This window comes from Melospiza georgiana, chromosome 4, assembly GCF_028018845.1.
Source record: "Melospiza georgiana isolate bMelGeo1 chromosome 4, bMelGeo1.pri, whole genome shotgun sequence".
Taxonomy (NCBI): Eukaryota; Metazoa; Chordata; class Aves; order Passeriformes; family Passerellidae; genus Melospiza; species Melospiza georgiana.
The window spans coordinates 46,593,714-46,605,950 of NC_080433.1; the positions used below are offsets into that span (position 1 = coordinate 46,593,714).

The window sequence follows — 12,237 nt, forward strand, 5'->3', positions numbered from 1 at the left end:
CGCTTCCGGCGCGCGCGGCCTGCTGGGAGCCGCAGTCCGGCCCCGCGCCCGCCGCCCGCAGCGGCTGCGCCTCCGCCCCTCGGGCCGGTCTGGGCTCGGTGCCCCGGAGCCCTGCGGGAAGGAAATTCCGTGCGCTGGAACGGGCTGCCCGCAGAAAGCGAGCGTGCCCCATCCCTGGCAGTGCCCAGGGCCAGGCTGGATGGCACCCTGAGCACCCTGGCCGAGAGGAAGGTCCCCGCCCATGGCAGGGGGTTTGGAGCTAGGGGATTGTTCGGGACCCTTCCAACCCAAAGCCATTCTGTGATGCTGCGGTTCTGTGATACTCCTGGAGGTCAGTTCTCAGACAGGTCAAAAGCATTTTTAGTTACTGCTTGTGGCCTCCAGCGTGCTTGTCAGCCCATCCCCGATGGCGGCTGTTAGGCCTCAGCTCCAGTTACAAGTCATGAACAGGAGATGCCCAGCACAATCCCACTCCATACGCTGCAATTCATACAGAAAAATTGGTGACTGTTCCCCCTGGCAGCTTTGCCAGTGTGAGACTACACTTAAACTTTGCTTTGTCGCTGCTTTTCCTCTACACAAAGCCTGTTACCAGGTCATACAAGGAAAAAACCCAAACCCAACCTGTATTATTTTGTATGACTCATCTTCAAGAATTGATTCCAGCTCGTATCTCTCTTCTTGCTGCTAGGTACTAAACTCTTGGGATACATGGAACGTTGTTTGTTCTAGATTCAAACTGGACAGAGACAGAATCCATCCCAATGGAAACAGCAAAAAAAGAACATGACTAAAACTCTGCCAACTCTCACCTGTATTGCTAATTTTGTCAATACCTGGTTAGTATTAGTTCTTGAGTGTGTTAGGCCTTTCGTCCTGTTTTCTTCACAGAGTTAGATACACTTCCCTCCACAACCCTGTTCTAAAACTAGACTACTAATTTAATTTAAATACCTAGTTTTCATCATAGTTACACCAAAAACTATTTAAGTTTTGGCTAGGGCAAAAAATACAACTAAAACAATGGAAACAGCTTCTCTCAGAATCACAGCTTTCATAAAGATGTGCACTGAAGTAATAATTCATGTTAATTCACATTTGCTGCTACTGTGGTGAGTTGGGAGAAAAAATATTATAAAATGCTTCAGACTTATCCAAGTTATGGCCTTTGAAAGATCCAATGCTCACAGAAAAACTACAGCAAATCAGTGAATTGGGTTTAAGGGGCTTTTGACCATTGCTAAGCTATGCTTTACAAAGCATAAAGGCAGTGACACCAGACCAGGAAGAACACAGCAGCAGTGCTGGTTCTCCTCTCCCAGCTGTGCCGTGCCCTCACCCCTCTTGTGCCAAGGGCAATTTTCCATGTTGCAACGTATGTGAAGAAAAAAATGCTTCATTTAAAAAAAAAAAATCACAATCTGCACGCATGACAAAGGTGTGACAGAAAACCAGCAGAAATGAAACAAAGTCTTGGAGATGAATTTACAGACTTCAGAGCACCATGATCTGTTTTGGGTTTTTTTTTACTACTGAGTAATGAGTGGAATAGGGAGGCAGGGAGGAGGGCAGAGAGAGGTACATGAAGCAACGATTTAAAGAAAAGCAAAAAAGATTATACAAACAAAACACAGTACAGTGACACTAACACTGCAAACTACTGAAGTAACCCACAGACAACTTTTAATGTAAAATCAATAGTTTATTGCCATGCTACAATTTTTTTTTTCCAAATGAAGTTGGCACTGGTAAGGGGAAAAATGTACATAACACATTTTTTTAAAAATGCACATTTGGTAAGCTTTCTCTATAACAACAGTTTAAAAGAAGTGAAATTATTATTTTTTTAAGATTAATGTGGAATGGCATAAAAATACACTCTTTCTGCATAGTATAAGAAATACGGAATGTCTGTAAAAACAAATTCACTGAACAGGGAAAATTACTTGAAATTTTATAAACAATTTGGCAATGGTACTCCCACTGTTTAGACTTTTTATATAAAAGAAATAAAAATCTAGAAAGCTACCTTTATACAAAGTTGCTATATTTATGCCTTTAAGTAGGAAAAAACATTTTATAATGCAAATTAGGACATACAATAATCTTACAATATGATACAATGTAATGACAAGAAAGGAACATACAACATAAGATTTTGGCCTTTGTAGAAATGTCTATTTCTGCATTTAATAAATGCATTTGTGGCACACTGGTGACTACTGTATCACTCCTACCAGTCAGCTTGGACGCTAGTGCGGTGCGTTTGGCCGGGACACAGACGCTTGCAGGAGACCAAAGGTGATGCTGCAGGGAAGCCAGACGTGACAAAGGCAACGTGCCTGCCGCTCCAGCCATCTGGACTGTGGGACACCATACAACACTCTTTCCTCTCATACCAGAGCATTTCTTATACATTCAGGTCTTACGTACCAAAGTCTTACAAGTGAGAACATCCGTGTTTGCGATTTGGCAAAATTTCAAAATACAAAGTTAGTACCAAATATATAATATATTATATATAAAATGTGGGTGTATGATATACACACATATTCCAATGCAAAAAAACCCCTGCATTATTATGGAGTTAAATTCGCTGACATCCATTCCTAAATAACATTACCATTAAAAAACAGGTGTAATCCTCATCTTTCACACGTTTTAGAATCACTTCCTCTTTCATACACAACAGTTAAAGCAATATATATGCAACGATGACTAAGAAATCAAATTTCCCATAATTATCTGAACTCTGACCACAACAAATAGGATTTGGTTTTCAGTACATGTAATTAAATATATTTATACTTTTACATCCTTTTAGACCATTCCTGAAGAACTTGACCAAGCAGGTCCTCAGGTGTAACAGAGCTGTTACACCAGCAGTACTTGATCTTGCAGGAGCACATCCAGTGGCCCTTGAAGTCAACAGGAATCATTTCTTTGTCTTCAAAGGACACTGCATGCAGACAGAACAAGCTCTGGAAGGGTCACCCCACCTACAAGGAAGATTTCCTGATGACATCAAAGCTCCTTGTCAGACTTCCTTTCCAAGTGCCAAGGAGCAAGAGCGGAGCAAAGGATGCTGTGGGCTCCCTGGGTCACTTGGCAGGCAGTGCTGGGGACAGCCATGCACTGCACAGCCCCAGGGACTGGCAGGGGGAGCTTCACCACACCTTCCACACTAAGGCTTCTCACGGAAAGCAGGGAGCTGCTTCCCACACTCCTCACTTGGCAATTCGGTCACTACACGTCTCAGACAGGAGATCTGGCTGGGACCCCAAGGCATTTAGTACTTTGTAGACACAGAGGAAGATGTCCCTGTTCTGAAGGGCTTGAGCCTATTTTTTATTGATAATTTTTACATAATCTCCTTTCTATATACACATATGTGCTACATAAAATAGAATTACACCAAAGTAATGGATATAGCGGAAAACATTGTCACAATATATGTATATTACCACACTAAATAATTACTAAAACTGCAAGAAAAATTTAAAAAATGCCCTTCATAATGTATAAAAATATAGAAATGTCCAACACTTGTTTCATCGACCTTATTTCTCATATTCTATTTCTACCTGTACACCTACATACTTCCAAACAAAATACTGCGTTAATCTGGAGTAAACACCGTGTTAGGAAAATATCCTCATAAGACATCTGACAGACTTACTCACATACCTTACAGCACAGCACAAGAAATAATGTATACATGGTCAGAGTTGCAGATGCTAAGTTGCTCTTTTTTTTTCTTCTGATTCACTCATCTTGTCCAAAAGAGGAAGTAATTCCTAAAGATTGTGAAAGAACCTCAACATGACTTCCTTTTTCATAATCTTCTGTAAGAAGGACATCAGCAAACCTGACTCCAACTTAACGCAGTTTTTTTGTGGTGGAATTTCTTCTGGATTTTTTTATTCCTGGAGTGTATATGAATTAAGAATAAAGATATAATAAATGAACTTAAGTTTATATTAAGTAAATACTGTCAAATATAAATGCCTGAATTGCTACCTCAAGGAAGAGATGGGAAAGATCATATCATTAAATTCCAAAAACACCTAACTCTATCTATCACAATGAAGGACCAGACTCCTCTAGGGAAATAGGAGAATTTCAGATTTAAGTCCACTACTAGTTTCTACTCCATTAGTTTCATCTTATTTGCAGCCATTAAATAAATTAGTACAGTGCAGAAATGGAATTTCACCATGGATCTCACCTTACATAAAGCGAGGAATACTGCTTAAAAACAGACGTCCAAATCAGATACATCATTGTATGCTCAAACTACTGATATGAAGCAGAATTTCCACTCTTACTTCACCCACAGTGAATAAGAACAATCTGTTCTCTCTTGAATCTCTCTCATTGAGAAGCGGGTAAATATAAAACAAAAACAAGAACAACCAGATTTTGAGCCAATGCACAGTGTTATAAAACCAGCAAAATCAACTGCTGATCCGTCACTTATAAAAAGCAGCCCTGTTTTGACATTGGTTTGGAATTTGTACACTTTACACATTTCCATGATCCTTTTTACACCCAAGCCCTAGTCAGAGGTGCAAACACACACAAATATCCAGACATCAAGTTGGGGGGAGCGGTGGGGAGAAGAATAAATTTTATCAATTTATTATATGAAATTTCTACTTCAACACTTATATTTTCTATAAAAGCTCTGAAGACATTAATAGGAACAGTGCTTCAATGCACATCATCAGATTCAACCCCTGTTAAATGCAGAATATACTTATTGGGGGGAAACAAAAGATGTTCTAATGAGTGTCATGGTTTTCAGAATGGTCTTTTTCAATATTGTTTTAGGAAGTTAGCAAAAAACACCACAAAAATTAAAACAATTGGTCCTCCTTCTGACATGATTTTGAGGGAAAGTTTATTTTCCTGACATAACAATGGAATAAATTCTCATTCCCTGTATTTCTAGCACAATATTATGTACTTTTGGTCACTTTTCTGTTTTCTTTAACAACTCAGTTTCCTTGTTTAAAAGATACAGTAACGTATGTCTTTCTCAAATCATTGTACTAAAGGAATACCTACAGTTAAAGGTTTCCCCTTGTTAAATGTGTTTGAAGGGCAGCAATGGACTGCACATTATGGATGAAAAGTAGAATTGGATGGAAATGCTACCATTTTTACAGGACCTAGTTTATGTAAACTTAAAATGCCACATTTACTAAAGAAAATGGTTACATATTTCTAGTTTCTCAGTCTATACACCTGTGGGCCCAAAATAAATATGATCTAAATACCATGGAGAGATTTCAGCTGAAAACTGAATCCTAGATTACAGACACTAAATCTAACATCACAGCCTTTAAAAGAGACTGAATTGAAAAAATATTTACCAAGTCTCAAAGGGTAAAGTGCATTGCAACTGCATCTACTTCAAGGGGCAGAAAATAAGGAATGCTAAAGATGAGTAGTGTGGGTGACAGGGACTACCCAGCATGTTTGGAGTGTACACAAAACAAGAAAGCATTATCCCACCTGTGAAACCTAGCAGGTTAAAAAGTAGTTCTGGAAAATATGTCATCAGACTTCTTAATATAATTAAGGCTACAGACAGTTGAAATTTCAGTTTGTTCTCCATTCTGGGAACCAGAGCTAAGAAAACATTGTGAAACTTGCAACAGTGTAAAAAATTTGCTCAGACCATTCTTTTTAGCTGAGACTACTCAGAATAATGCATAGGACAGTGCACTGGAACTAAGGAGGGATATGGCTGGTTGTTGAAATTTCAGCAGGTCACTTATGATCTACCCAAAGCCTCTGCTTCCCTATTTAGTAGTTAAGAATATTATTACTTCCCTGCCTCACAGGTGTGTTTTAAGGGTCCAGTTAATTAGTCCAAACTATACAGATGAGGACCATATATTGCTAAGCAGCTGGCTAGATCAAACAGGTTTGCCTCAAAACACATGCAGCTCACAAATTTAGTGAGCTATATGCTAAGAACAATAATCACAGCAATATTATTAACCCAGCAAGTGTTTTGCAATACATGGTAAATTCTCTTCGCTACAGACCAGGAGGTCCATAAGGTGAGGCAATGGCAAAGATGTGAGGGAGCAGTTACAGAATCACAGAATGAGGAGGCTTGGAAAAGACCTCTGAGATCACTGAAGCCAACCTATGACCAAACACCACCTTGTCAACAAGACCACAGCACCAACTGCCATGTCCAGTCTTTCCTTAAACACCTCCAGGGACAGCGACTCCACCACCTCCCAGGGCAGCATATTCCAATGCCTAATCGGCCTTTCTGTGAAGAAGCTCTTGCTAACATCTACCTGGCACAGCTTAAGCCTATGTCCTCTTGTCCTGTTGCTGGCTGACTGGGAGAAGAGACCAATGCCCTACCAGGCTACAACCTTTAAAATGCCTAGCTCTAGGTAGTCTTTACCTTCTTGAGTACCAAGGTCTCCTCACAAGTCAGTGAGTCTATCACAAGAGTATGCAGAAGCTGACCATTAAATAATTAATAAGGTTTTTTATAAAAACATCTCTTTTAAGTTCCTCACAATGGTCTCAATGACTCTCATCTTTTACTTCAGCAAATTATGTTTTTTGTCCATCTGGTATTCAAGTACCATACAGTTTGTAAAGAATAATGAAAGACAGAGTGAAAAGATGGCCTGATGCCACCTATTGGTATGGCAAGAGACATATTTCAGGTGCTGCTACTACTGCTGCCACAACTAAATGAGAGAAGACCAAAGAAAAAGGTTGTAGGAACAGAAATACACACCAATTTAAAAGACAGAAAATAATTGTAGTTCGGTTTTTATAAAACTTCAATTCAAATATTGCGTGGAGACCCTTAATGCTTTTTCAGATCTCCAAATGGCTTTTCTTGCACGTTTTTCCTCACAGTTCAAGGGTTATTTTACATCATACCAGCTCACACAAGTGTCAGTTCCTTTGCAATCACAGGCTCAAGAGCAATCTCTTCTGCTGCTAGTACCAAGGTGCACCTGCAATACTGCCAGAATTCTAAGATTATTCAGACTATTAATAAACAAAACAGAAAAAAAAAGTCTAAGGGTGCCTCTGGCATATTCAACAAACAACATTCTACCTGGATGTACCTGTAACACTGAGCAGCCATCATTGTAACCAAATTCACCAAATGCAAAAGGAAAACAAGTATGCTCATAGATAATACTACCTTCAGATAATTTACTACGTATCTTTTTAAATTAAAGTACATTATCACCTATGGATGCACATTGCTAGAACATACAACTTCCTATGAAGAACTATCAAGTCCAGTACCCTGCCTCCCATGTAACCTGTGTTTGATGCTTTAGAGGAAGACAATAACTGCATAATAAACCTTTCCAGTTGTGCAATAATGCATGCTGCTGGAGAGCTGGGATATTTCTGTCAGGCATAAAAAAGTGGAACACTGGACGAAGACAACCATTTGACCTTCAAGAGTCTTGCTTTGTCAAAGGCAGAGAGTAAGACAAACACATAGATGATCGTGGACAATTAAAGCTATGTACAAAATTTTGACTTTTGAAACAAGACATTATGGAACAAATAAAAAGGAAACACACAAATGCAAAGAAAAGAAGGCACACTGAACTAAGAAATGACAAGAGAGCCTTAATTCATACAGCCCACCTGTGAATTCCTTCACAAAAAACCCCAAAACTCTAATGAGATAAAATTTTCAGATTTCAGAGGGAATTTGATATGTCACTTGTAATTCTATTCCAACGGAAGGAGCTTAAGGTTGGTTTTTGATGTGTTTATAGCTCTGATCAACAACCATCAATGGGACCTCTCAAATATCACACAAGTTAAGAAAACTGTCAGGAATTAGAGGCCTTCTTGCCCACAGACAAAAAAGGTGTAGTGTTTATATTCCTTGAGATGAACCAATATATCTTGTGTATGTCAAACTGAGTGAATTAACATATTACACACAATTCATTCTGGAGGAACCACTTCAATGAGGAATGAACGTCAGATATGTATATTGAAAGATTAGGTTTACCTGCTAATAATGCACATATCAAGAGGCTTTAAAAAGTGTTATAAATGCCATTAATGAGTATAGGCACCAGACCAGAATATTTGTAAATTCAAAACTGGCATGTCACTCAGACTCTAATCAATTAAAGAGGCACTGTGAAAGGTGGTGATGCTGCTATGCAGTAATTACTTCTACTGTAGAATGAAATAGTGTTACCTAAAATGAATACTTGCTCTACATTAATTCCCTTTAGTAAGACAAGTACATGAAGTATGCAGAAAAAGTTCTATTAGTCTATAAAAGGCGTTAGTGTTAAGAAATGCAAAGTACTCGCATCTTCAATTTTATAAACTTCACAAAAGGTGCAAATGATTCAATGCTCCCCAGGCTCACATGGGCAGGTCAGTACTGTTATGTCTAGTTTTCCTAGAAGTACCGTCATCTCGGGGCAGTGCTTTTTGCAAGCTCGACATAGCAGCAGTTCTTTCAATGTCTATCACAGCATACAGCTCTGTGCGCCTGGTTGGAGTCTGCGGAAGTGGAGTGGTGGGGGTTTTTGGAGTCTGAGGGTTGTCAGAGTCACTACCACCTTCCAAGTCAACCTGTATATAGTTGAGCTGCCTGTGTTCTAAACTTGGACGCCTAATGTCAAAGTTAAAGACTGTTGGGGTGCAGTCCCGACGTCGTGTAAATTCTACTTTATGAGCACTTGCTGGTACTGTTACATTCTCTGTATTGACATAGTTATGCATTAGATCTAGGTTATTGTGGTAGCCATTCAGAGACGGGGTCTTTGGTCCTAAACTGTCATCTTCATCTCTGCTCAGCTTCCGGGCTTCCCAAACAGGAGGCAAGGATGGCAAGTTCTCGTAGTTCAGCAGCGCAGTTCTCCTCTGAGCAGAGTTGTTAATGTTCTGGGTGTCTGAGGTACTGGTTGATGTCAAGCGACCTCTCCTGACCCCTGAGGCACTAGGGATTGATAACCTATTTATATTTTCATACACCAATTTATTAACAGATGGCGTCTCTCTACGTTCATCACTGTCGTACCCAGTGTCCCATTCAGTGTTGTTTGTGCTGCTGCCACTGACTTGATCTCTCCCAAGTTGTTCCAGTTTCTCTCTTTCCATTAACTGCCTTTGAACAGGTGTTGGTCCTAAAACAAACTTCACTCCTTCGGGCTCCAGGAGAACCTGAGCATCTCTGTCATCAGTACACATCTGATCTTCTTTCGCTTTAGTTGTTTCAGTGTTTGAAAGCTTTGATTCCAGTGGCACATGAACACTTGATCGATTTTTTCTTTCCTCTTGTACTCCAGTAGTGTTTACGTAAGTGTGCACCTAAAAGGCAAAGAAAAAAGAAGAAATTCAAACACTATTGTGCCTTCCCCTCCGCCTCCAAATTTATTAGCTTCTTAACTCCCCACTCTTCTAATCTAAATACCTGAAAAGAAAAACTTGTGTTGGCAGGTGTTTAAGAGCAAAAGTCACCTCTCCTGCATTTTGCTGAACTGTAGTCAGTTTTAGGTTTTTTCCCTGAAATTTTGTTATTATTTATGTTAATGTTCCTCTAACGAAAAAAACAGAATTTATATCTTACACTGATAATTATTTTTATTTGATGTTTTATCTCAATTATGCTCTAGTTCTAGAGTTTGGCTCTAATCAAGGCCACCTTGGCTGCTCCAGCCTAGCTCATAACTATACCTGGGCAGATCACTGAGAGGTCTACTTTGTTGTCCCTTACCAGTGAACAGCAATTACTTTAGCTAAGTTTATGTTCATAACTTCCACACTGCAAGGAAATCTACTGTCCATAGAAGGAAAAAAAAAACAAACAAAAAGAAAACCACAGAGAGACCTAAGAAAACCCTCGGTCTCCTGCCTTGTGTACTACTCCAGGAACAAAAAGAGAGGTCGAGGTCTAGGAAGAACTATCCATTTTTTCTTCAAGAGCCAACAGCCTCCTAAGAACAGGAACTCGTAGAAAAATATACAATTCCATATGAAGTGTGGCACTCAAAACTAAAAAGAAGGAGGAGTTGGCACCATATGTCACTAAGAAAGGCAGAGATACCCTCCTAGGTTATATCCCTCCAATTTCCACAGTGGATCAATACAAGGCTGAATGGGAAAGACTGGATTCCTTCTCTAAATTTTAATTCTGTCTGGATATCCAAACAGCAAAAGTAGTACTTTACAGCAGCAGTCTTGTAGCTTGCCAACCTCTCTGTCAAGCTCTGCCAGCTGAAGTGTCATCTACCAGATCACCTGACTCCTCCACTGTTTTTTTAAACTCACTGACTATTCAGTAACTCCAATGATAACACCTGAGCTCTTCTGTGAGGACTCCTAACAAATCCTTTCCCACAAGACAGTTCACAGCCCTCTGCTCTGGCTACCTTCTCTGGTTTCCAAAACTGTTTCTTGTCACACATAAATTTTCCTAAACCACATGACATTTATAAATTTGACTGTCATTTTCATCAGCAACCTGAATGATGAGAGAAGTTTTCAGTTGCCAGTTTTCAGTCTTTCCAGACTGGCAGGGTTTCCACTGAGAGGGATCTCTAGAGCCTAGAGAACCAACCTCATAGAAACCTTATGAAGTTCAGCAACAGCAAATAGAAGATCCAGTGCTTGGTATGAAACAATACCAACAGTACAGGCCAGATACCAACTGATTGAAAACAGCCTTGCAGCAAAACTTCAGGGATCCAGGTGGATGGTAAGCTGCATATGAGTCATCAGTCTGCTCTTGGAGCAATGAAAACCAAACATGCACTAGTTTGTGCTAGCAATAGCACAGCCAGTAAGTTAAGGAGAGTCACTATTACCATCAATTCAGCTCTCACAAGACTGAACCTGAGCTCCAGAGTAAACAACAGACAGCACCAATCGGAGGCTGGTGCATTCAAGGGCCATGACTAGAGCTGGAGCACATGACGTACAAGGAGAAGCTGAGGACACCACCTTAGTTCCATTTTAAGAGAATGCAGGGAACCACCTAATAGCTATTTTCAACTACCTAAAAGAAAAAGCAAAAACATAGCCAGACCTTTTTTTGGGATGTTTAGCAAAAGACCAACATTAGATGTAACAGGCAAAAATCTGATAACATTAGAGAAACATTAGAGAGAAATGATTTCACAACAGCAGTGGTGAAACACTGGAACACATGGCTCAGATTCTGTGGAATCCCCTTGCCCATAGTATTCAAAACATGGCCAGGACAATGGTCTGTGCAGCTTTCTCTAACTTAAAACTTTGATATAGAGACTGGAGGTCCCTTCTAATGCAAATTATTCCATGACTTCTATTTGGCAAATAGAAGACTTACATATAAAGAAGCCTTTTGACCAGGATCTCTCATTATAATGTACAATTACTCATGTTTAAAAATTTAAAAATTACTGAAATTTTGGAAAGAGTATATATAATGCAAATACATACCTTCTCTATCTTTTTTTTATATAAAATATAAATTCCTCAGCAAGCCAGTCTACAAAGTATCATTTTAAAAAGGCAAGGCAAACACTTTTCTGAGGCAGTTAAAATTCTGTAGGAATACTTTACACCTGATACTGAGACGCAAGTGAAAGCCAACAGAACAATCATTAGGAAAATCTGAAGCAATGTAGAAGCTCAGTTGTACAAAGGGAAAAGAACACCCACTTGCTCCTCTGCTACAAGTAAAGGATGTGTTGATTCTTCACCGACAGAGGGGAGGCGCGCGCTGCCGACAGAAGGGTGTCTGCTGGAAGGGTGTGATGAAGCATCTCCAAAAGATGGGTATCTGGGATAGCCGTTGGGTAAACTTTGTGCATTGAATCCAGGAGCTGGTTCAATTAGAAAACAGCCAAAACCATATTAAAATAGAACATTTTACTGTATATGAATAAGATACTTTACATCTTAAGTTTAATTTTCAAAAGAGAAAGTAAAATATGTAAAACAATATTAAGCATTCACAAAGCTCAATTTTGCTTGGAGGAAGGAAATGGAAAACAGAACAGCATCCCAGTATTTACCAGAACACATTTATGAAGCAGCCACTGAAAACTAGGTGTATTACACACCCAGTAAACTCCCTCCAACTTCTCTTTCCCCCACTAACATCTCCCCCTGACAAACAGAGACTCCTTTATCAAAGCTTCCATTTCTCTGAAATCATCAATAAACTGGAATTCCTAGTTTCAAATATCAAGCCATCTGCCTGAG

General features: G+C 39.6%; 1 protein-coding gene across 2 annotated transcripts in view; it reads right to left on the bottom strand.

The window, feature by feature from the left end:
- Positions 1-3,916: 3,916 nt before the first annotated feature.
- Positions 3,917-12,237, bottom strand: part of FRS2 (fibroblast growth factor receptor substrate 2) — a 49,496-nt gene continuing 41,175 nt past the window's right edge. For both annotated transcript variants that reach the window (XM_058022688.1, XM_058022690.1), the window contains 2 exons: positions 11,692-11,855; positions 3,917-9,357 (listed from right to left, as the gene is read on the bottom strand). In XM_058022688.1, the coding sequence (XP_057878671.1) occupies positions 8,407-9,357; positions 11,692-11,855 (1,115 nt within the window). In that variant the 3' untranslated portion in view covers positions 3,917-8,406. The remainder of the gene's footprint in view (positions 9,358-11,691; positions 11,856-12,237) is intronic.